General features: G+C 41.1%; 1 protein-coding gene across 2 annotated transcripts in view; it reads left to right on the top strand.

The window, feature by feature from the left end:
• NOTCH2 (notch receptor 2) overlaps positions 1-26,654 on the top strand; it is a 176,553-nt gene that overhangs the window by 84,212 nt on the left and 65,687 nt on the right. For both annotated transcript variants that reach the window (XM_032627827.1, XM_032627818.1), the window contains exons 4-5: positions 873-1,208; positions 11,425-11,547. In XM_032627827.1, the coding sequence (XP_032483718.1) occupies positions 873-1,208; positions 11,425-11,547 (459 nt within the window). The remainder of the gene's footprint in view (positions 1-872; positions 1,209-11,424; positions 11,548-26,654) is intronic.

Below are 26,654 nucleotides of genomic sequence, written 5' to 3'. Positions count from 1 at the left end.
TCCACAAGATTTACCTTTCTAGACCTTTATTCTCATGACAGCTTCTAGTTATTTCCATATATAAGAAGCCAGAGAGTATATCTCCTTCAAACACATCCAGCAATATTTTTGTCAAGACCGCAATCAACAAAATGTTTCCCAGAATACGTGTGCATGTGTGTTGTGTTTAAGGGAAATAGAAGTCATATTGACTTGTTTCTATCATCTAAGAGGTCTATTTAGTCATAATTTATTTTGGAAAATATCGATACATTTTATTCATTCAAAAGACATGATTTGAGAGCCTACTACAGGGATCTGACCCCTGCCAGTGTGACAGGTGATATAAAAGGAAACAGCAAACTTGGGGTATATGTTTGCATGTGCAGGGGTGTGTGTGTGTGAGGGAGAGGGTGTGGGGATTTGGGGAGCTGAGGGGAGCATTAAGGATGACTTTACAGCAGTGGTGACTTATGAGTAGAGCTGTCAAGATAAGTTGAAGCCCATTAGGTAACCACAAAGGAAGATGGCCTTCCAAACAGAGGAGCAGCTTATGCAAAGACAAGGAGGTGTGAGACAGTAGGTGGATCCAGACCCTTCTGGATCCTGTGCTGCAGGGGTTGATGTAGGCTTCCTGCGACTAACCTACAGTCCCTCCCCCTCCCATGTGACCCACTGAGTGTTTGTGTGTCAGCTGAGGGCCCTGGAGAGTGCCCCTGTCAAGCGAACTTGAGGAAGCTCTGATACGGGCTTCCTGTAAAATTCAAAGAGCTTAGGGATTCTCCATGCAGTGGCTCCCTTATGTCACCCTTTGGGTGGGAGATGTGAGGTGGTGGGATGGGGCTGACCCTCATTTCTGTGGACAGTACTGAGTTCTGTTATCTTTCCTCTAGGTAAACTGTGCCAATGGACTGATACCTGTCTGTCTCAGCCCTGTGCAAATGGAAGTACCTGTACCACTGTGGCCAACCAGTTCTCCTGCACATGCCTCGCAGGCTTCACAGGGCAGAAGTGTGCAAGTGATGTCAATGAGTGTGATGTTCCAGGACAATGCCAGCACGGTGGCACCTGCCTCAACCTCCCGGGTTCCTATCAGTGCCAGTGCCCCCAGGGCTTCACAGGCCAGCACTGTGACAGTCCCTACATGCCCTGTGCACCCTCCCCCTGTGTCAACGGAGGCACCTGCCGGCAGACTGGTGACTTCGCCTTTGAGTGCAACTGCCTTCCAGGTAAGGAGTCCCCCTAGTGTCCTGGGTTGGGGGATGCACCTCCAGCAGGAAGGAAGGGGATGGGTGTGGTTCAATTGTTCCTTTAAGAAGTATCCCTCCCAGGAGGGAAAAGGGGAAGTGAGAATTTTGTGTGGGGTGGTTTGCTGGTGAGAGAGGAGTTTTATGGGCCCATGTGGTCCGTAAACTGAGCAGGGGGTAGTTTAACATGTCAGGGTTTATGATGATGAGTGGCTTGGAAATTGTTTATTGTCCTTTTTGGAGGAACAGTGAGAAATAAGGGACACAGAGCTCTGGGAAAACGATAGACAAGTCTATGGAATGGAAAGGAACACAATGAGAATTACACATTGAAAAATGTGTATGTATGATTAATAAAATGCTTTAAACTGAATTGACAATAATAATAGATGATCAGCTTTCCTATATGTTTCTACCTCTGATAGAATAATGGATTCTTTTACTATAGCTACCTAATTGTACCCACCTACCCTTCTGTGACTTTCACTGAGCTTCTGATCTTTAGAACCCTCTCCATGTAGTCTCTCTGACTTTGGGGTAGCCCTGCCCAGACTTGAAGTTGGAGAATTTTGGAACTGGGGTGGCAGCGGTGCTCTGCTAGTCAGTGGACACTTTTTGATGAGCGCTGATAGACTATGTGTGGCACAGCCATACATAACCCCAAGGTGGAAGCAAAAAGAGGAGCAGTGTATGGGAGCTTGGGGCCCAGTGTTCTGTAGGACCGAAAAAGGAGCCAGGCTGGCGGATTCACGGAACTCCTTATAAAAATGATGAGGAGGCTGAAAACCGAGAATTTTGATTGGGAACAGAACACAAGCAGCTGGAGCAGATGAATTACTAGACAACAAAGATTCTGCTTTTTATACAAATAACCTTAGTGCAAAAACAAAAGAAGGAAAACTGTAGGGGGGAATAATGTGCTAATTAAGCAGAATTGCCTCAAAAAGAAGTTGTTTTAGCCACTCTTTTGGAGTAGGAATCTTAGATTCTGGTGTTGTGGATATGGTTCACATATAATGGGATCGTTTGTTTTATCTTTTGGGGATTAAAGGTCATATGTTGGTCCTCGGGATAAAAGCAAATGGTAATTTATTCATTTCATTCAGTTAAAATTTACTGGCTGCCAGCTATGGTCTAGGCATGGTGCTATGTGCTTGAGATACAGCAATACAAGACTGCCACATAATAGAAAAGGATACCATTTAACTCTGAGCCACAAGCACAGGCTATTTAATTGCATTGCTTTCAGTTTCTCTTTCAATGAAGAATAGATAATGCTGTCATTTTAGACACTAAATATTTATTTACCTAATATTACTGTCATCCACATTATCTTGTAGAAGGAATAACTAAAAGATATCTTTCTTCACTCCTGTTTTTGTTTGCATTTTAAGGGTTAAAAGAAGGAAATAGAAATGTAAACAATTTAATTTTGCAAATTTTCTAATAGTCTAATATTCTAATAGCCTGAGTGGCTAGTAATTGAGGTTAGTGCAATTTATTGTTGAAGACTAAATGTGTTTTTTAGTTTCAAGAAAATTACTTTTAATAGTTGCCTAGAACAAGAGGTTGATTTGGCAGCAAAGTACTAACGGGAAGTTAGAGAAGTCAATAAAGGAAGTTTTTAGCAGGGAGAGAGTGATTATTCACTCCCATAGCCTCTGCATTGTTATCCATTAGCCACGATAACAACCTTAGGGAATTCTGAGAGTGTGTCCAGGAAAGGATCTGTCAAACCAGAATAGTATCTCCTCCTTGAGAAAGGAAATAACCAAGGATTCCACAGCTGAGAGGTTGCCAGGGCTAGTGGGATGGAGTAAGGAGATCCTGGCTGTCTCTTACACTCTCCTTATAGTTTAAAGCAAGACATTTTTTTACACACTGACGAAGTGTGTGCCTGTATGTGTGTGTTTGGGATCAGAATGGGGGGTGCAGCGTTGGGGGCAGAAGATTTGGCAAAGAGTTTACTAACATGTATTTAATGCCTTTTATGAGTCAGGCACTGTGCCAGGTACTTCTGCTTCCATTAGCTCCATTACACAAAAACCTTGGGGTTAGGTATTGTTTTTCTGGTTTCCCAGGTGAAGCAACTCAAGTTTTGGAGATGTTAAGTGATTTACTCAAAGATGCACAGCTGACATGTGGTTAGGCTGAGTCCTGAAATCCAAGCAGGTTATTCCCAAAGCCTGTGCTTTGTACACCTTGTTCCATGACACTGTACTACTTGTCTTCCCCTGAAGGTGCTTTGAAATGTGTAAGACTTTTTGTTAAATGCTTAGAGGTGTTTGGGTTAAAAAAATGTAGGTTCACGTTAAAAGAAAAAGGAGATACTTCTAATTATGTTCAGACAGTATTTGTTACATACATACATATCATGCAGATATTTAAAAACAGTTAAGTAGGCTAGTTCTTGCCTTTCAGGGTTGCAAGATCTAAAACAGATGATGTCAGCTTGGACCATGTATAGAAGGAAATTAAAAAAGAATTCAAAACAATAGATAATGCAATAACACTGTGAATAAATATATATATTTATACAATGTATAAGATTTTATGCTCATTGTTTTTATGTACCAGGTGGAGTTTGCAAAGTATTAACTTTATTTCCACATGGGGAAATAATGCCTGGAGATGATTTTCTTTTACAGAGTCCTTTTCATGATGCAGTACCATTCTCCTTGTCCCTCCCCCATTGCCCTCCACACTGTCCAAGAGACTAAAATGTTACTTAAAATAATAAAGGCGCAGTGGTTGAGAGTCCGCCTGCCGATGTGGGGGACACGGGTTCGTGCCCTGGTCCGGGAGGATCCCACATGCCGCGGAGCGGCTGGGCCCGTGAGCCATGGCTGGCTGTTGGGCCTGCGCATCCAGAGCCTGTGCTCCGCAGTGGGAGAGAGAGGCCACAACAGTGAGAGGCCCACATACAGCAAAAAAATAATAATAATAATGGTGTTGTTTACATTGAGAGAGTAATTATTATTTCTTTTTTTTGCGGTCCACGGTCCTCTCACTGCTGTGGCCTCTCCCGTTGCGGAGCACAGGCTCCGGACGCGCAGGCTCAGCGGCCATGGCTCACGGGCCCAGCCACTCTGCGGCATGTGGGATCCTCCCGGACCGGGGCACGAACCCGTGTCCCCCGCATCGGCAGGCGGACTCTCAAGGGAAGCCCACAACACCATTATTTGAAGAGAATCATTATTTCAGTTCTAAAGGTGGGGAAACCAAGTCAGCGAGAGGCAAAGTAGCTTTTGTCCAGGTTCTGCGATTCTCAGATGGCTGCTTCCCACCACATTTCAAGTCTTTGCAGTTTTAACTGAGGCCTACCCTGATCGCCCTATTTCAGGTTGTAACCATTCCCTTCCCCCTTCATTACTGACCCTGGTCTACTTTTTCTTTTCTTTTCTTTTCTTTTTTTGTAACACTTGTCATCATCTTACTATATAATTTGTGCTATATAATTTACCTCATTATGTCTATTGTTTATTGTCTGTCTTATCTAAATTCTGCTGCCTCTTCCCCTCTCCAGAGTGAAAGCTAGGATCTTTGTTTTTATTTAGTGATACGTCCCAAGCACCTAGAAACCATGCCAGGTATATAATAGGCACATACCTATCGATTGACAGATTGAGTTTAGCATAATATGGTAGTATTGAGAACGTAACTTTGGTCTTTTCATTTTCTTCCTGGTAACATGCACCCTAGACTTCGTCTAGCTTCTCCTTCTGTACTTGTTTATACTAGTACTGCGTAAAAAGAGTTGGAGTTCTTTTCAACTCTGAAAGTCAGTGAACCCCACATAAGTTAGTGATTATTTTTGAATGGTTAAAATATAGTTCTTTTCCTGCAAAGGGCACTGTAGTTACTGAGTTGATTTTAGAATTATTTTAAGACTGATGGGGAGGAAATTAAAGCTGCAAGAATGACTCATCCTGTGTAATAAAGAAAGAAGTGTTTCTCCATAGAGGGAAGAAAAAAAGGAATATATTCAAGAGGGAACTGATAGAGTCAAACCAAGGGACTGTATTTCATCGTCTTCGAGCAGCAACTGTTAATAATCCAGATCCTTATGAACTACCATTAGGTAAAGTTTTTAGCAGAAGCCCCGAGGAGGAGCACTCAACCAGAGTAATTTTAACAAAAGAACAAAATAGAGAATAAATTCTTGAATCACTGATTCCCAATTTTTGGGGGTTAGTGGGGGAGAGAATGAGTTAAACTGGTTTTATGTTTGTGATATTTTAAGAAGTAGCACAGGTAATCAGGAAGCAGTGGGTTGTTGGTATCTCCTGGCTGTACCTGTGAGTTCACAGTTGGATAGGACAGTCCCTGATGGACTTTCCCTTTTTCTTTCTCTCCTGTACCTCCTTATTCCTTTATGATTTTTAAACTTCATAAAAAGCTGTCTGATCCATCCTGTCCAAACAAGGAAGGTTTATCCTTTGTAAATCACCTCTGTACACTACAGGCTGATGATATGTTATATCCCTATATCATTAAAATAAAGCTTAACCACATTTTGTGGCTTTTGTGTCTGCTCTGCAGTTGCTGAGCTTAAAAACTGTTAGAAAGAGTTCCCTCTTGCATTCTCATATGCACGGGCATGTGATGTTCCCTTGGGTATTATACTAATCATAATCTGGCAGGTTTCACTGGAGCAGATGCAGAAATTGTCATACCATTTTGCAGGGCGCATTATTTTAGCTCCTCTAACCTGGGCCCTGCGTCTAGTTGTACTTGATGTTCCTGGGAGTTTTTCCTGTTCTGTCATGCTTGGCAGTTTTGCCCGTGCTACCTCCTCAGCCTTCTGTCACTTACCTCCCCCACCCACCCTGCCTTTTTATATAGAACTTATTCCTTATGATGTGTCAAAGGCACCTACTTCACTGAAATGCCTTCCATATTCCCTACCCCGCGGGGACTAGAGACCTGAGGTCTTTCGCAACCTGTATACATCTAGCACAGCACTTATCAAACTGACTGTTCATCCTTGCCAGTAGACACCCTCATTTAAATTCCCCAGTATCCAGCTTACTGCCTGGAACAAAATTGAGACTTAATGAATATTTGACAAATGAATGTGATAGAGAAGAGAATTCCTATATTCTATAATTTTAAAAAATGCTCTGAATTTATTTCTTTTGAACCCCTTTATTCATTTCTCTGACTTCTTTGGAGGTAAAGTTAGAAAGGGAAGTGGAGATGATTTGGGAGCTACAGAGGGAGGCAGGTAGGAGCAGCCACCTGGGTGGGTGGTGGGGCAGGCATCCAGGGGCCAGTCATGGGGTCGGTGAGCTCATTGGGGCCCATTCAGAGGACGGATGCAGTGTGCCGAGGAAACCAGTGGGACAGAGGTGGGGCCCGCTTGCTCTTGTGACAGGTTTCTTCCCAGAGGCGGGGGAGAAGGTAGCACGTAGCTGTTTACTTTTGTGCCTTTGTCCGGTTCCAGGCATCCCTGGGTTTTCCTCACTCTTTCATCCCTGTGTACAGAAGCTCTTCCTGAGGACCTTCAGCCTGGCCTGGGAGAATCCTGGTTGTGTCATCTCAGCTTCCCCTTTCTGCTGTCTTCTTTGTGCCTCTGTACCAAGCCTTTCCACCCTCACACCTCCCGGGGGCTGAAAATGGAAAGATGTGGAAGCTCTCTTGAGAGATGCTGTTCTCTGTGTGGGATGACAAGTTCGAAAGACACTTTTCTGCTCCCCACCCTCACTGTCATCATTTATCAGTTACGTGGCCCATGGTTTTATAACAGCACAGTCTTAAAATGTTCCTTCTGAGTTTAATTTCTTTCTTTTTGGCCTTTTAAGGATGTGAATTGGCTTTAAGCAGTGGACTCCTTTTAGTACAGTCATGTGAGCCTTTCTGTAAGTCTTTTACACCCATCCCACCCACAGGTCTGGAGACTTGTCTGTTTCCTTTTCCCTTAAAACCTTAAAACATTTTTAAGAAGTGATTCCACTATAACTTATTCATTTAAGCCTTACCCTCCCTCCCTACTCCCCTCGCCCTTAGGTAGACTTTCTTATAAGAATTTGCTAGCTCTTTCCACAAAGAGTACTGTAACTCTATTTTTAAAGCATAAATCCTGTCTTAACTTTGGAGGAAAACTGATTTGGTTAGGGTTTTCTCAGACATGGGAACTTTTGACCCAAGATCAGTTTTTCAGATTAATGAAAAGGAAGTCTGGGGTCTCAGAGATCATACTGATTGAAATTGAATAAAATTTCTGGTTGAGAGCTTTCCTGGTGGCGCAGTGATTGAGAGTCCGCCTGCCGATGCAGGGGACACGGGTTCATGCCCCGGTCCGGGAGGATCCCACATGCTGTGGAGCGGCTGGGCCCGTGAGCTGTGGCCGCTGAGCCTGCGCGTCCGGAGCCTGTGCTCCCCAATGGGAGAGGCCACAGCAGTGAGAGGCCCGCGTACTGCAAAAAAAAAAAAAAAAATTTTCTGGTTGAGTACTGACTACTAGGCATTTAAACTTGGGTAGGTCAGCCACGTGGCCTTTACCTTCATCTGTAACTTAGAAGGATCAGAGTAGATAATCTCTCAGGGTTTCTTTGATCCCGTTGATATATAATATTGGGTTCACCAGAAAGTTCGTTTGGGTTTTTCTGTAACATCTTACGGCAAAACCCAAGCAAACTTTTCGGCCAAGCCAATAGTATTAGCTAATATGTGTAAAACACTTCCTGTGCATCAGGCATTGTTTTAAGTGCTTTTCCTTCTAATATAACAGCTTTACTGATATATAATTTGCATACCATGTAATTTTCTCTTTTAAAGTGTACAATTCAGTGGTTTTTAGTATATTTACAGATATATGTAACCATCACCACAATAAATTTTAGCTCATTTTTATCACTTCAAAAGAAGCTTAGTATTCATTAGCAGTTATTCCCTAACCTCCCCCTAACTCCCTCCTAGCACTAGGCAACTCCTAATCTACTTTCTTTATAGAGCTGCCTATTCCCGGACATTTCATATAATAAATGGGAACACACAGTATGTGGTCATTCGTGATTGGCTTCTTTCACTTAATGTTCTCAAAATTCATCTGTGTTGCAGGAGGTATCAGTACTTCATTCCTTTTTATGGCTGAATCATATTCCATTGTATGGATTTACCACTTTGTATCAACATTTATCCATTCACCAGGGAATTGACATTTGGGCCGCTTCCACTCTTTTTGGCTATTTTGAATAATGCTGCTGTGAACATTCTTGTACAAGTTTTTGAGTGGACATGTTTTCATTTTTTGGGGTATATACTTATGAGAGGAATTGCTGGGTGATATGGTAACTCTAATCTCTTCGTGAATGCCACACTATATCCCATAGTGGCTGCGCTATCTTACATTACAACCAGCAGTGTATGAGGATTCCCAGTTTCCCCATATCCTTACCAACACTTGTTGTTATCTGTCTTTTTAATTATAGCCATCCTAGTGGGTGTGAAGTGATAGCTTATCATGGTTGTGATTTGCATTTCCTTCATGGCTGGTGTTGAGCATCGTTTCATGTGCTTATTGGCCATTTATATATCTTCTTTGGAGAAATGTCTATTTAGATTTTTTATCCATTTTATAACTGGGCTATTTGTATTATTATATTATATATATTGTATTTTAATTTTTGTTGTAAGAATTCTTTATATAACCTAGATATAAGTCTCCTAACAGATACATGATTTGCAAGTATTTTCTCCCATTCTGTGGGCTGTCTTTTTACTTTCTTTATGGTATCTTTTGAAGCCCAAATGTTTTTAATTTTGAGGAACTCCAAACTATCAGTTTTTTCTTTTGTTGCTTGTGCTTTTGGTCATATTTAAGAAATCTCTGCTTAGCCCACATCACAGAGATTTACTCCTATGTTTTATTCTAAGGGTCTTGTAATTTTAACTCTTACATTTTGAGTTCATTTTTGTGTATGGGATGAGGAAGAGGTCCAACTTTATTCTTTTTGCATCTAGATATTCAGTTGTTCCAACACAATTTATTGAATTAAGTGTTTTTTATATCTGACTCATTTAATCCTTAAAACAACCTTTCAGGTAGGTCCTGTTAATTACCCCAGAGAGGAAAGAAAGTTTAAGTATCTTGCCCGTGTGGCAAGGGTGAGAATTGAATCTAGGCAATTTGGCCCCAGAGGCCATGCTTCAACCATGAATTAACTGTTTCACCTACTTGTCTTCTTACCTACCTACATAGTGACAGGTAAGAACTAAAATAGTCAGTCATAAAAAGAAGGCATTTTATTTCTTATATATTGTGGTTATGTTGAAGTGCTTCTGCTTTCTTAATTTGTCTGTGGTTGGTGAATTCAGTTAGTTGTAGCACTGGCAAATATAAATTCAGGGTCACAGTTTCAGGTCCTTATAGTTTGGCTACAAAGTCTTCATCACCTCCTTGACACCCTAGTCAACAATATTTAGTCACCAGGGAGATCGAGTTAGGGGGAAGATGACCAACAGCAGTTCTGGAACACCACCAGACCACACAGGTTCTAACAGCGGTGGGCCAGGACCCCGTATTTCCCTCCTACACTCTAAAACTATCTTTGACTTTTCTGAAGAATGTTTCCATTTAAGAGCACTAGGCTAGAAATGAGACCTCAGTTATTGTTCGGGGACTGTACTTTCTGGATCTGTAGATTTGCCCTCACCTTATCATAATTATGGGTGGGCTTAAACAATTCAACATTTACTGACTCATTAGTCCATTTGTAAGACTTACATGTGATTAAACAGATATAGGAGTAATATGATTACTTTTTTTAAAAATCTGAGTCTATAAAATTTTTCATAGCCTTTCTCAAACTTACTTAATGACTCATCTGCTTGAATGGACTGAGTACCAAACACCTAGAGAAACAGAATTCTCTTCAGTCAAGCTCTCAATTATCTCCAAAGTGATTTCCTTTGCTCTCTGGATAATTTTTTTGGTTGCTTGGTTCATACTCATTTACATGACTGCTACTGTATTCAGAGAAACCAGCCATGTTCCAGTGTAACAGAGCAGATGTAGAATACTGCAGTAGCTTGTGGTAAGGAATGAATAAAGCAAGGTGTGATTGACGTCTGTCCCACTCACCAGACTGTAATGCCCCCAAAGCAGGGACTCTTTCTTTTACTCACCTATACCAGTGCCTCGTATAAGACCCAATAAGTGTTTTGAGTAAGAGAGAGAAACTTAAGGGACATTTTGAAGAGGGCAAATACTTAGTCACATGTATTTCAAATAAGAGGATGATCAGTGAACTTTCTCTCTTGTTTTAAAGCTGGTAGTCTTCTATTTTAATAGCTAAGAGATTTGGTAGCAAGGAGAGAGAAAGAAGAAGCCCAACGTATAAATTATAGAGGAACATTCTATGGGCAGTTAGGGTGAAGTTTGGTGTGCTAGTTTCATTTTTCATGGAAGGGAGAAATCAAGTGGAAGGAAGCAATGCTGTTAATGTGAAGAGGAGGATGAAGAATTTGAAGGGTTGGTTAGTTAGTAATAATAGTTAGCAAGTTTAGTTAGTAATAATGCCACCCGATATTCAGATAGCTTTTTATATTTATTTCTACCTTACTCATGATGTGGCACTTACAACAACCTAGAAAGGCAGGCTGGGCAGGTGCAGTCAGCCTCATTTTACAGATGAGGAAGCTACTTCAGAGTTTGTAATTTACCATGTATTAAATAGCTTATAAGCAGTGAGGTTGGAACTTGACCCGTATCTTCAGACTTTTAAGTTCAATATTTTTTCTTATGTCCCCCCCACCACGCTGATTTTCCCAAGGGAAAAAAAAAAAGGAATTTAAATTTAATTAGGTAATCTTTTATCTGTTCTTCCCATTAATCTAGCATGGAGCTGGGGAAAATCTAATACCCTTTTTTTTTAGAACGAGTAAATAGCTGTTCTGAGTAGACATTTATCTTCACTGGGATTTTATTTCATGAAAACACTTTGAAATACTTGTGAGGTAACTATGAAGGCATGTCATTGGCATAATGAATCATTTTAAGTGTCTAACTATGCTTGAGGCAAGAGAAGACAGAAGATTGGGGGATTTTTATATGGTGAGTCTTGGGTTGACCAGCTGCTGCCTATTGAACTGAAATAATGAAGTCAGTCTGTTCTGATGACCATGCCCTGTGGAGAAGAGCAGATCACACCATCTGTGTGAGAATTTATCATTTTCTCTGTTCTTGTCTTACTAGGTTTTGAAGGGGTCACCTGTGAGCGGAATATTGATGACTGTCCTAATCACAAGTGTCAGAATGGAGGGGTTTGTGTGGATGGGGTCAACACTTACAACTGCCGCTGCCCCCCTCAGTGGACAGGTATGTACGGTGTGACAAATCAGTCAGAATGGGGCATAGGTTGGTAACCAGTGGCAGTCTGTTATTGAAGTGGGCATCTTTTACAAGGGTCTCTGTGCTACATCATTGGGTATAGTGCTAACCCCATATGTTCTCCCATGTTCACTTAAAGGAAGAAATATTTTCATGGGTATTTACTGGGCAGCTGATGTGAACTCAGCACCACGCCAGGTGCTGTGGGAGATACGAGAAAGAACGTTATTGAAAGACTCTGACGTTATTATCTGGTAAAACAGCACATTGCCTGGAACATAGTAGATGCTTATTAAATATTTGAGAGGAAAGGAACATACTTAAATGCAAAAATATAAATGTTCTTACCATATACACACAAAAAATGGTAACTGTGTGAAGTAATGGATGTGTTAACTGATCTTATCGTGGTAATCATTCCACAATACGTATGTATATCAAATCATCATGTTGTACTCCTTAAACCTACACAAATGTTACGTTAAATATAGCTCAATAAAGCTGGAAAAGAAGAAGAAGCTACAACTTGTCAAGTTTTGGTGTAGTATCAAAGAATATTCATAATTACATGAAAAGGTTATTAAAATGCTCTTCCTTCTTCCAACTAAAAAAGAAATGAAAATAAATTATGCAGGCTGCGAGAGTTCAGAGCTTATTGTTTCTTCACAGACAGAAATCTATCTCATCTTATTGTCATGTCCTATAATTATGCAAAGGGTTGGGCAGGTCCTCTTGATGACATTATTTTTACGACACCCATCTCCATTGCTATTTTTTCCTTTTTTGTATCCCTTTTTGCACACAGATTTTTCTGCCTCTGACATTAGAAGAGTAGTCTTGCTTAAATTTACAACCTCTTGGAAGCTTCTAATGTTGTCTTAAGCAGATTTTCCTCTTATTTTTGAAATTGAGTTTATGCAGACATTTGGTTCCAATTCCTGTTTATATCTATTTATCTAACTGAAAGTGGAGACAAGTAAGAACTGATTAAGTGATTAAAACTGAGCCTTTTTGAGAGAAGTTGATTGATTTAATGTGGAAACCCAAGAATAAGTTAACGTTATAAGGAAGAAACTCCAGTACCAGTGAAGGATTGTGCCCAGCAAAGAAGTCTTGAAATTGGATTGCTGTGGTTACTACCTGGTATTCCTTAGAGTCTCCGAATTGCCTTCCCTCATCTGCAGCAGCTAATTATTTAGAGTACTCTTTAGAGCTGTAGACTTAGGAATAGAAAAAGATTAAAAGGGTTTAAAACTTCAATAATACGATTTCCTGGAAGGTCACACGTTTCTGCTTTTAATCCCCAAACTGTTTTTTTTTTTTTTTTAAGATACTTTCCCACTGGGTTTCCCTAAAATTGGACTTCCCCTAGAATTTCTTCTTGATTTCTTGATCCTAGGACTTTACTCCTAACCCTCTGCTCTTTCTGTCATAGTCTCTCTTCTCTTTAGCTTTTGCCATTTCTCTGGTGATGTTTTTCATAGGTCATTTTTTTTCCAACTTAAAAAGATTACTGTAAAGTTAATTATGTGACAAATAGTAACTGGAAAGATTTGAATTTTTCTCTTTTTAATGATCCTCACAGTGGTATTGGGCAGGATGAGATACTTGTTAGGAACTTGACCCCATTCTAATCTCTCCCTTGCCCTGTGGGAGAGAGTGGCTCTGTGTGGTACCAAGGCTCCTGATGCCAATGAAGATTAAATGATAATTGTGATTTCACTGCTGATTTTTCTTTGATAGCACACTCAGTTTCCTGCTTTGATATTAATTAGGAAGGTCCAATCTTGGGGGAAAGTTTCCCAGTGAAATGATATTTTACCAAAATTTCTTGCCCCAGGGTGTTTAGTAAATACCTTTTTCCTATGAAAGCCTTTTGAAGATGTTTCTTTTTCCATGTGCTTTTGTATTTTTTCTAGAGGGCATGGCAGAATTGATAAATTCAGTGTGTCAGTATTTATTTCTTTTGATCTGCTGTCATTGAAAATACCCTCAGTCTTTGGTTTCCCACCACAGGTTTCCTCCTTCTTTTTCACCGATGCCAATCTTTGACTTCCAGTGACAACCTTGTTTTTTTTTTTATAACTGTCCCGATGACCAACAGGATAAAGTCCAAGGTCCTTCCTTCATTATGTGAAGTCCTCCCTGGTCTCAGCCCCATCTGCTTCTTCGGCGATAAGAACAGCTTCCTATATCAGCCGCACCCTATGTCCTTGCTCACACCATTTCTTTTCTCTGGATTTCCCTTCTCCTCTCCTCTCCCTATAGTCCCCTCTCTCTAGGCTGAGCTAAGTGTTACCCTCTGGGCTCCCTTACTACCCCATACATTCCTCTGTGATAATGCTCACCACATTAATATTAGCATTACTATGTGCTTGAGGTGAGGGAATGGGGTCGTTGAACTGTTGATGATGTCAGTTACCAGAGCGCTTTACAGACCTTTGTTGTCAGTAGCATATAGCTGAGCTGTTCCTGATCCCAGCCCCAACCTCATTCTGAGAAGAATAGAAAGAAAATTTTGGGTTTTAGTGTTCCTATTGATATTGACATTAGAGCTGTAAATAAAGTCACATAAGTATTTTCTGCCTTATACAAATTAAGGAAATGAATGGGGCTGGGAGCTGAGAGTTAACCAGTGTTTATTAGCACCCAAATAATGAGCTAATTACAGTGTTTTATTTTATGTAATCTTCACAATAATTGTATGAGGGGTAGAGGTTTTTTTTTTTTTTTGCGGTACGCGGGCCTCTCACTGTTGTGGCCTCTCCCGTTGCGTAGCCTCCGGACGTGCAGGCTCAGCGGCCATGGCTCACGGGCCCAGCCGCTCTGCGGCATGTGGGATCTTCCCGGACTGGGGCACGAACCCGTGTCCCCTGCATCGGCAGGCGGACTCTCAACCACTGCGCCACCAGGGAAGCCCTGATTACTGTTTTTGACATCATATTTTACATCTTTCTGTGTTTCCATTAACTACTTATTGTGGCTCTAGATGATTTTACTACTTTTGTCTTTTAACCTTCCTACTAGGCTTTATAAGTAGTTGATCTACTACCTAGCCCAGTGCAGAGTGGTTTTACCTGACATGGTTGTCTAGAATAGTACTAATTTGTGCCTTCAAAGGCTACCACTCTTCTGGACAAACTAAAGCCCAGGGGGAAGAAAGAAATTGGTGTTGGGAGTTGGGCAAATGGTTTACTTTTTTTTTTTTAATAGGAATCTTGTTATAGAGATAAGTTGGTAGTTGGATGTTCCTTTAGGATATGTATGTATACCTAAGGATTTGAGGAAGCCTGAGCACCAATGTCTTGACTATTACTGTCTTTGGCTCCAAGCCATCTTATGAGAGAAGGTCTGCTCTGGCAGATATCCACTTAAGAAAAAAAGTTACAAAAGGTCCCCAAATTAATTGAAGCCGTGTAGATTAATGTTTTGTCTACATAGGTTGTTATTTGAATTTTCCTTTTAAAGGTTCATTTCCTTCAGAATTAAAGTTGACTCTAAACTCAACTCACAAATTCCTCTCTGGCTGCTTTTGGTTTTGGGTTCACTCCTAGGGCAGACATGATTTATTTTCCTGTGCAGAACCCAGAAATGTAATTTCAGCTTGGGCTTGGAATAGTGCTTTGGGACACTAAGCAGAAGTGAACATGGAAGTTAGGTGGACATGAGTCAAATGAAACCAATCACATTTTCTCTCAGCTCTCCTTTATAGCATGATGAACCTAAAGTGTTAGTTAAGATTTCCTTTGCTGTCAATTGCTCCAACTTTAGCAAAAATTTTTGGCACAAATCACCAAGTACATACTGCCAGAGGTGCTGTCTGGGAATGGAGTCTTTTCATGGTGGTATTTTGATTTTGAACTCAGTGCTCCTATTTCAGACTTGCCTCTAGTTGGTGCAAGTTGTTCTCTAGAATGAGGCTTTTCTCAAAATCACTTTTCTGTATTTTTAATACTATAGAAATGGAGTGTTTTGGTGAGAGTGGAAACTAAATATATCTGGGACTGCAAAAGTTTTTTCATCTGTAGTCTGCATGGAGGAATGGAAAAATGCATCTCCCGTTTCAGTTTCTCTGCTGTCAACTTGATTGTGGGGATTTGAAAATAAGCCTGTTTTTTTGAATTCTGCTCCATCCCCCCAACCCAACCTCAGTTTGCTATCATTTGAGCAGACTGCCGGAGTGCTAACCTAAAGCACTGTCATCCCAGAGGTCTCAGAGCTAATTAGTGGTTGTGTTGGTGGGAACAGGGGTGAGTGGTTAGTGTGGCCCAATAAATGCAGGAGGTGAGACTGAGGGATCTTTTCTGCCCTTGTGGTCCATGACTCAATGTCTGGCTTTTGCTGCATCCCAGGAAAGATCCAGTTTCATTTCATGACTTTTCAAGCCCTCAGAGAATGGTTGTAAGGTAGCTTCAATAACAGATATTTACTGATTAACTTACAGTTACATACTATGCTAGATGCTATAAGAGACACAGAAAAGAAATATATCAATTCCTAATCTTTGAAGAATGGTCAGATTCACTAGGAAGAAATAAGGAAGTCAACACATAACCACAATAGGAGTTAAAAAGTAGGAATGATCATGAGTTTGAAAGAAGCATGGATAGGAATTGGGGACCATCTAAGTCAGGGGTACCCAACCCCCAGGCCATGGACTGGTAGCAGTCCATGGCCCGTTAGGAACTGGGCCGCACAGCAGGAGGTGAGTGTCAGGTGAGGGAGCGAAGCTTCATCTGTATGTACAGCCGCTCCCCGTCACTCTCATTACCACCTGAGTTCCGCCTCCTGTCAGATCAGCGGCGGCATTAGATTCTCTTAGGAGCGCGAACCCTACTGTGAACTGCGCATGCGGGGGATCTAGGTTGCACGCTCCTTATGAGAATCTAATGCCTGATGATCGGAGGTGGAGCCGAGGCGGTGATACTAACGCTGGGGAGCGGCTGCAAATACAGATTATCATTAGCAGAGAGGTGTGACTGCACAGAGCCCGTAATAAATCAATTGCTTGTAGACTCATATCAAAAGCCTATCAGTGGGGCTTCCCTGGTGGCGCAGTGGTTGAGAGTCTGCCTGCCAATGCAGGGGTCACGGGTTCGTGCCCCGGTCCGGGAAGATCCCACATGCTGCAGAGTGGCTAGGCCCGCGAGCCGTGGCCACTGAGCCTGAGCGTCTGGAGCCTGTGCTCCACAACGGGAGAGGCCACAACAGTGAGAGGCCCGTGTACCGCAAAAAAAAAAAAAAAAAAAAGCCTATCAGTGAGTGGCAAGTGACAATGAAGCTGCATCTTATGGAGTAGACTGGACATAAGCAACACACTTCGGGTGTCACTGTCTCCCATCACCCCCAGATGGGACCATCTAGTTGCAGAAAAACAAGCTCAGGGCTGCCACTGATTCTGCATTATGGTGAGTTGTATAATTATTTCATTACATATTGCAATGCAATAATAATAGAAATAAAGTACACAATACATGTAATGTGCTTGAATCATCCCAAAGCCATTCCCCCGCCCTCCAGTCCTTGGAAAATTTGTATTTCAAGAAACCAGTCCCTGGTGCCAAGAAGTTTGGGGACCACTGATCTAAGCACTTGTTTGGGTAAGGGGGGAGATTGAGAAGAGTTAACTTCTATTTTAAAATCTGAGTAGTGGGAGAATGTGGGGACTGTTGACAGAGATAAAGAAATAGGCTAGAGATGGTGGTGAGTTTTCCAAGTGAAAACATTCAGCAGTAAGACCTAGGAGGTCAAAATGGAGGTAGGGGCTAGAGCCTCAGATTGCGAGTCTTATTTTTGGTTTGCTTGGAAATGTTCAAGTCTTTAAGGAAAGTGTGCGGACTGAGAAGGCCAGAGGGTCTGGATCTTAAGTCTACACTTAAGAAAATTGATGAGGAAAAGGATCCAAAGAATGAAGGTGAGAGAAGGGGATGTGTAAGAGTTCGGAAGAAGCTCTGCCATTATAGCATCACTGAGTCAGGGGGTGCATTTTAAGATTGTACCTTTGACTCAATTCTACATGCCTCTTTATAGCGCCTGCAATATTATACTGCTCTTACTGTTTTATATGCTTATTATCTCACCTAATACACTCTCAGCCTCTGGGGAATTGGGAACTGGCCTTACTTATTTTGGCATTCCCAGGACCAATTTTTAACAAATGATGGTTATTGAATGAATGACAACCTGGAGACTCAAATCCAAATGATAATTGCAGAGAGTTAGAATTTTTGAGGTCATTGGAAATCTTCTAAAATGGAGTTCCTCTGTAAAGGAGAGAAGAAAGCCAGATTGCAAGAGGTTAAAGAGAAAAGTGGATATTGAGGGAGGAGTAAAAGGAGGAGTGGGAATAAATCACTTATTCAAGATTTTGTACAGGTAAAAAATGGGGGGACAGAAAGAGAGAGACGGGGCAGCAGGGCAGTAGCTTTAGGGACAGAAACTTCATTCATGTGACCAACCATAGAACCTTGGCTAGACAAAGAGTTAAGGCAGCTGGAAAGGGGTTGGTTAGTGAACTGGGTTATTTAGGAGTGGTTTACTCTTTCAAGTTTTAGTGGGGAAAAATTAAGTGAAATGGTTGTTGGGAATGGGCGAGAAGGGGTATGGGAAGTTATATTCAGAGAGTGGAAGTACCAGTTTGAGATCTTGGAGTTGGAACAATGAGTGTCTTATAGTGAGATCCAGAATGTGAGTCTGTTTGTGATAATGAGTGGATGTGGAGGTCTGTTGCGTTGAGAAAAGTAAGAACTCTTGGCTCAGATGACCTTATTGGTCCTCAACCCAGATGTTGATTTCATGGGAGATAGGAGAGCAAAGAATGAGAGGAACATAAACCATGTGCTTAAGTAATTCAAGGAAGTGGAAGTTGGTCCACGAGGACAATAGAGGTGAAATGATTTAAATTACATTTAGTGTTTAGTGTTTTTTTAATTTTAAAAGATATACACGTTTAGAATAATTTGGATTTGCATTCATCTCTCTACTTTTTTCTGTCAAAAATGAAAGTATGTCCTTTTCTGTAAGGTAAGGAATGAACATATTTCTCTTAATCTTCTTCTCACTCTCCAGGTTTTGTTCATGTGATCTGGGATTTTAAAATTTATATTATAGTATTATTATTACTGAAATTTAAAGTCTTACCCATGTTCTTTAAAAATTATTGCTATGTATACTGTTTTAAAATCCAATTTATAACACTTTAGGCTTAGTTCTCTGTATAAGTTGCTCTATGCTAACTACCAGTACATTTATATCACAACCTTCTCATTCCTGAGTTTTTCATTTTCATTTACTTTTTCAGTCAAATGAGTATATCTTTGAGAATTTTTTTACAGAAAAGTGACATGTTGGCATATCCTCAGAGCTCTTGTATATTTGAAAAATATTTTTTTAATTTAGTTGCCTTCATACACAAATGGCATTTTGTATAGATACTGAATTCTTGGGTCACAAATTACATTGTTATGAAGTTCCTAGATATTGTTCCTTTGCTTCTTGTAATGAGTATTATAGGGAAGTCCAGTGTCTGCTCAGTCATTCTCTCTCTCCCTCTCTGTCTTTCTGTCTCTCCTTTCACCTCTCTCCTCCCTCTTTAAAATCAGAACTTTAACCAATATTAGTATAGGTATATTTCCTATTATTTTTTCCTAGTCTTTTCGAGCCCTTTGGATCTGCAGACTTAGTTCTATTCTCACCTCAGAAAAGATTATGTTTCTCATTTGTTTTTGTGTCTTCAGGAACACCTATTAACTTTACACTAGGTCTTCATTCTTCCTCATAGCTAAAATCTTTTCTCTCTATATTTTAATCTGCTTGTTTTTTCCTTTGCATTTCACAAGAGCTTCCTAAGTTTTTCCTTCATAGCTGATTTTTCTTCATTGTCAGTTCTGTCCTTTATCATTTTCAATTCTGATTTGTATTTGAACGGCATTCTTATATTTTAAAAAAAATTTTTTTATTGGAGTATAGTTGATTTACATTCTTATATTCTTATAGTATTTACTCATTGCATCTGGGTCCTCTCTATTTCTGCCTTTGTCTCAGCCCACCCCATTTCATCAGAGTATGATGCCCTATCTTTTCATTTCTTCTGAAAACCTACATGTGTATAAAATTCTTTAGAATACAGAACCAATTCTTTCTCTAATGTACTAGTTTCTGGAAGTGCACATTTTTCACAAGTATGCTTTTTATCTACATCTTAAGTGGTACCTCTACATCTTTTGTATTGAAAAATGTTCTAATGGACTCCAGGTTGTTTTTTGTTTTACTCATTCTGCTCATTAGTAATGGATTGCCCATAAATAGAGTAGATTGATTCTCTTTGGAACCCCTGCTACAGTTAGTTTCTTCTTCCAGGGAAGTGAGGGGCTCTTTATGTAGACTGTTTAACAGCCCGGCAGCCCGAGGAAGTGCGAGAGCCAGAGTGTGGACCTCCTAGCAGGGAGACAGAAGTGTGGCACCATTTTCTTCTCTGTGTGGAGAAGCCTCTGTGCCAGCATCAGCTTTCTGAATACCCGGCATTGACACGACCTCCATCCCTCCCCTATAGTGGCTGAGGCTGGATGCTCTTTAGTGCTGTTGCATCCGGAATTTGCCCCAGAAGCACCACAGACTTTCTTGTTGCTCTAGCGGCCACAGGAGCCCTGGGACTCCTCAGTGCTTTAAATTGCTGTTGACCTGGAAGGATGGGGTGGAGTTCAGTCCATTCTCCCCGTAGCAGCACGGTGGGCTTTCTGAAACACAAATTGGATTGTGTTGTTTCTTTGCCTAGAGTGATTCAGTAGGTCCCCCTTGTCTTTGGATAGAGTTCCAAGGCTCTGAGTATAACTCCCTCTCCAGCCTTATCTCCACGGATGCATGCCTTGTAATTGAACCACAGTGTTCTTTTTCATTGCCTCAAATAAGTCACATTTTGCCTTCTGTTCAAACCTGTACACATACACCTCCTTCTGCCTGAAGTACCCTCCCCACCATCCCCCTTTCTACACATCCTCTCACATACATACCCATTCTTACACAACCTGGTTAACATATAAAGTCTCTCTCTTTCTCTCCTCTCTCTCTCTCTCTCTCTTTCTTTCTTAACAGTAATTTACAGTTTACTCAGCTGTAATGCACTTATTCTGACTTTAAAGTAGCATCGCGTGGCATACTTTTGAGTCCGTTCATGAGATTACTGTTGTACTTATCTCCGTCTGTTTTATAGATTTGTGCACTCTCTGGCACGAGGGCATCATTCTGGGTTTGGAACACACAGCAGTGAACAAATGGATAAGAGAACCTCAGAAATAGTTAAAGCAGGAGACTATTGTGATCTTAGAATATCAAGACATATGCTGCCATTACTGTTAATATTTGTATGATAAATTTTTGTTGTAAATGCAACTTTAGGTGGTTTGAAGGTGTAGTCTGTAGGAAAGTGAATTGTCCAAAGAAGCCACACTGCCTTGGTACAGGCTGCCATTAGGCCATAATCTTGGCTTGCCAATGAAACATAGCATCCCCCACTGGACCTACAGAACATAGTTCTTCTCTGTTCTGCTCTGTGTTCCTAAGGCAATATGTATCTATTAGAGCACTTCTTACCCACTATTATAACTATTTATTTGGTTGTAAAACCCTTACTTGTCCGTACGTTCTGGGTACAATCCACAACTCTTTTGTTTACCATTTTAGTCTCAGGTCAAGCCTGGCATGTAGTATATACATATTTGTTGAATGAATGAATGGAGCATTAAATTTTCCAATTTCATGCCTCCAAATTCAGGGCTGTTATTGGGTGCTGTCAGGGTCTCTTCTCCTTACTTCCCTGAGATACTTTAGTATCTTTCTTCAGTGTGGACCGGGTCTGTACTATGTCTGTAAATCTGGACTAATTTTGTATGATAGTATTACGTTTGACAATCAGTATAAGCACTCATCACAGTGTCTAGTACCTAGAAATAGCTGAATAAGTCTATTTTTACTATTTGAAGTCAGTAGCACCATTAGGAAATAAAGGAAAGAGTGATTCTTTGCCTATTTACCTTCATGCAGATGGAGGCAACTGGAAGAGGAGGACCTCTACTGAGGAGGGCTGCCCGCTGATGGGATGTAGTCTTTAGGGCAATCTTGGGTTTCAGTTGAAGAAGTAAGGTACCCCACAATACAGAGTCACCCTTGAGACACAGTTGAAGGATTAAGGTCAAAAGGCAGGGTGAATTTGGTGTGGAATAAATGAGATGGAGTTCAGCAGCTAAGGAAGAGGGTGGAATGAGAGGCATGTGTATTGATGGGGGGATGTAAATAAGTGGGTGATGGAAAGTTTGGGAGTATGAATAGGATAGAGACACCCTAAAGGTGTGAGGGAGATGAGTTGAAAGATGATTATTATTTTGAGGTTAGAATGACTTAAGTGAGAGAAGACAAGAGCAGATCAAATTTGTTTAACAAATATTTTTGATCACTTCTCAAGAAATATTATTAGCTGGGCATGTGCTAAGTGCTAGGGATTCACTGATGAAGTAAATGGTACCACCCATTTCTCCATGGAACTTACAGACTAGTAACACAGACATAAAGCATATTATCTGTAAGATTTTGAACTATAATAAATACCTAGTGGGAAAAGTAGAGGTTATTAGCATATTAACAGGTAGAACTAGTTGAGTTTGGGGTAGGTATGTACTGTCTCGTTCCGCTATGGACGGTGGGTATGAATTATTAGGGGATGGTTGAGCCTAAGAGTGCTCCAGGTACAGGGAACAGCTTGTGCAAAGACCTGTAGGGGGCAAAGATTGTGATCATGTTGAGAAAGGATAAAAATAGAAAGCCAGAGTGCCTGGCACGAGTGGTATTTCAAGGGGAGAGACTGGAGAGGTAGGCAGAAAATGTAGATAGGACTTTGAATTTTATCCTAAGGGTAAGGCATCAAAGGGCTTGAACAGGCAAATGGCACAATCCGCTGTACACGATGAGATTAAGTTGGTGACTCTTTAGAAAAAAATAATTGATCAGGATGCAGGGAAACCAGGCTTTTGAGGAGGCCTGAAAAAGATGATGGCGTCTAGGATTCATGGGAATGTTCACTGAGATTCTTGGCGTTTATCTGCATGTGTATCCCGCACACCTACAGGATCCCCTTAGCCACTTGTAACCCTAGCCTCATATATATACATGTGTGTGCGTGTACGTTAGTGCATGCACACAGCCCCTCATTAGGCAGACCCTGTTGACTCCAGTGTTTGTGCAAAATGTTTTCAACCATCTTTCGTCCTGGGGAGTTGTAGAATAGTCAAGCTTGTCCTCTGCCCTTTCACTTCAGGAGCGGAATGGAAACTCTCCTGTGTGTAGAGGACAAGGTTTGTAGGACAGAGGTTACAAGAATGCCCTGCTATGATATGAAAAGATGAAACTCCCCAACTCAGGAGCCCGGGTGACTGCTGGCTGGAAGCGTATATTGGAGACCGAATTCTCTTGACTTAACCAAAGAAGAGGAGGTAGCAGGGTCAGGGCAGGGGTCAGCCAAGCTCATTTTTACATGTTCCTCACGTGGTGATTGTTGTTGCTAATGAGAGTTGCCCCTTAGCAGGGCCATTGATGTGGTGAAAGGTTCCCCCCGCCCAAGTTGAGAGGTGACTAGGAGGGGAGGGCTTCTTCCAGAAGTGCTAAGGCTCAGCGACCATTTCTTTTCTTTCCTTTTTTCCCCTTCCTCCTCTTGTTTCCCAGTCACTTGTAACTCCAGGTCAGATTGATGATTTGTTTGTGGTGCGCTGAGAAAACCATAATGAACTGTTTGTATCCCGATGTCTTGCAGCTCATAAAATGGTGTCTGTTTAGTGGTCCTAAGCTCACATGGCTAGAACTTGATGCTCGTGAGGCCCAGGTCATAGTTCCCATTTCAGTACAGTCCTATTGGGTTCACTCTGTTACATTTTCTGACACAGGCACTGCCCATAGTCTTACTCATTCATCCTTTGCTTTTAAGACCATAGGACGGTGCAATAAGAAAAGATCATTATGAAAGTGACCCCACTCCTACAAAATCAATACCACGTACTTATTTTTCTTTTTTTAATAAATTTATTTTTTTATTGAAGTATAGTAGATTTAGTGTTGTGTTAATTTCTGCTGTACAGCAAAGTGATTCAGTTATACATATGTATACATTCTTTTTAACTTTTTTTTTTTCTCTGTGGCATGCGGGCCTCTCACCGCCGTGGCTTCCCCCGCCACAGAGCGCCACAGAGCACAGGCTCCGGACGCGCAGGCCCAGCGGTCATGGCCCACAGGCCCAGCCGCTCCGCGGCACGCGGGATCTTCCCAGACCGGGGCACGAACCCGCGTCCCCTGCATCGGCAGGCGGACCCCCAACCACTGCGCCACTAGGGAAGCCCTGTATACATTCTTTTTAAAATTCTTTTCCATTATGGTTTATCATAGGATAATTGAGTATAGTTCCCTGTGCTATACAGTAGAACCTTGTTGTTTATCCATCCTATATATAATAGTTTGCATCTGCTAACCGCAGACTCCCTTCCCCACCCCCATCCCCCTTGGCAACCACAAGTCTGTTCTCTGTGTGTGAGTGTGTTTCTGTTTTGTAGATAGGTTCATTTGTGTCATATTTTATTTATTTATTTTTAATCAAAGTATAGTTGATTTGCAATATTGTTTGAGTTTCAGGCGTACAGCACAGATTCAGTTATATGTATATATATTCTTCTTCAGATTCTCTTCCCTTATCGGTTATTACAAAATATTGAGTACAGTTCTTTGTGCCATACAGTAGGTCCTTGACATCACTAATTACTAGAGGAATGCAAGTCAAAACAACAGTGAGCTACCACCTCACACCAGTCAGAGTGGCTGTCATCAAAAATTCTACATATAATAAATGCTGGGGAGGGTATGGAGAAAAGGGAACCCTCCTACACTGTTGGTGGGAATGTAAATTGGTACAGCCATTGTGGAGAACAGTATGAAGTTTCCTTAAAAAACTAAAAATAGAGCTACCATATGATCCTGCAGTCCCACTCCTGAAAACCATAATTCGAAAAGACACATGCACCCCAATGTTCATTGCAGCACTATTTACAATAGCCGAGACATGGAAGCAACTTAAGTGTCCATCAACAGATGAATGGATAAAGAAGATGTGGTACATATATACAATGGGATATTACTCAACCATAGGAAAGAATGAAATAATGCCATTTGCAGCAACATGGATGGAACTAGAGATTATCATACTAAGTGAAGTAAGTCAGACAGAGAAAGACAAATATCATATGATACCAATTATATGTAGGATCTAAAAAAACATAGAAATGAACTTATTTACAAAACAGACATAGAAAACAAACTTAAGGTTACCAAAGGGAAAGGGGGGTGGGGGGGAGGGATAAACTAGGAGGCTGGATTAACATATATACACTACTATATATAAAATAGCATACTTGTTCTTAGTTGTATTGTCTTCATTTGTAGCACTGCTTAGGCATTTTGCTCTTCCTGTATGCTTCTCAACCCTGCCCTTTCCCTCAACAGTCATTTTGAAGACTAACTAGAAGTGTTGTGATCTCACACCCCAATGTCCTTTTCAGCACTTGATTTCCGTTTTTAATTTTCTCTATTTCTAATTCTTCTTCCAACTAGCTGTGTAAATGTGGACAAGTCACTGTACCTCTCTGGTCCTAGTTTTGTCTGTAAAATGAGCACATTAGGTTGAATCTAAGGTCTGTTTCACCACTGACGCTAAGTGTCTGGTACAGTGCCTGACATGTAAACCGAGGTGAATGGCCAACAGAGTCCTTGCTCTCATGGAGCTTATAGTCTAACAGAGACAGAGACTGCAAAACACAAATGAATATAAAATTACACCATTTGATAAATGATAAGACAGACTGAATGGGGTAGGTGCAATGAAGGAGAAAAATGAGGAGTGTGAGCTTGGAGGTCTACTTAAATTATAAGGAAAGTCAAGGTATGAAATATTAATTAGCCATATGAATAAGAGGAAGAAGGATATTTGAGGTGAAGAGAACAGGTTATGCAGAGGCTCTGAGGTAGGAAAGAATTTAATGCTTAAGGAGCCAACAGTAAGCCATTGTGGCTATAGAGTAAAATATATGAAGGAAAGATAGAGATTTGAGATATATTTATGAAACAAAAGCTATCACCCAGAGAATTATCAGTATATACAGGTGGCTCTAAGTGTTTAAGGTGTCAGCCAAGCATTTGGTAGTGTAGCATTTCATACCAAGTTAGTACAGACTCATAGTGGCACTAGAGAAAGTAGTTTCTAGAAACAAGTGGTTTCCTTTCTAATAGGATATGGGAAAAGCCTAATAGCCCCCTGCTTTAGTCCCAATGTCAGATGCCAGTAGCCTGCAATACCTGGCAGGTGAAATTAGTAAGAGGGATAATTGATGCCCTCAAAAACTTGCCTAACCGAGCTTTGTGCAACATACTTTGGGAGTCCACCAGCAGAGTTTGTGTGTTGACACATGCTGAGACTTGTTTGGATTGGAGGTGTAGTAGCTAGGCAGGGCATGGAAAGAACGCAGCTCTCGCTTTTCACCAGAGGCTTTTATATGCTAGGTAGCTCCTAACTTAGTGCTTTCTCCTTCCCTCCCTACTAAAAGAAAGTCATTTGCTTTTAGTCCCTCCTGTATTCTACTGGCAGACTAATGTTCACAGGCAACTTTGATCATACCTTCCCCCACCTGAGAGCCCACAATAACTTCCCTTTGCTTGTTGTATCAAGTTCAGAATTCATATTAGAATTCAAAGCCTCACATGGTCTCCAGCCTTTTCTCATTTCAAACCCCAGCTAAGAATAGACTCCAGTCATTTTGACGTCTTCAAGGCCTAACCCTACCAACCTGAGTAAGCCTTCTTCCTCCAGCCCAGGCTGACGCTTCCTTGCCATGGAGTAGTGGGGAAAGCTGAATGACCTCAGACAATGGACTCAGCCCTTCTAGTAGATCTCCAAGAAACTTTCCTATTTCAATACTTAGTGACTTTTTGTCTTTATTCATGTCTACCAAGGGTCTTCTTTTATTGTCTCATGCTTCCATGCCTTCTCTGTGCGCTTTAAGAGCCTAGGATCA

Source organism: Phocoena sinus, chromosome 1 (genome assembly GCF_008692025.1).
Source record: "Phocoena sinus isolate mPhoSin1 chromosome 1, mPhoSin1.pri, whole genome shotgun sequence".
Classification (NCBI taxonomy): Eukaryota; Metazoa; Chordata; class Mammalia; order Artiodactyla; family Phocoenidae; genus Phocoena; species Phocoena sinus.
This window is presented reverse-complemented; position numbering and strand designations above follow the sequence as displayed.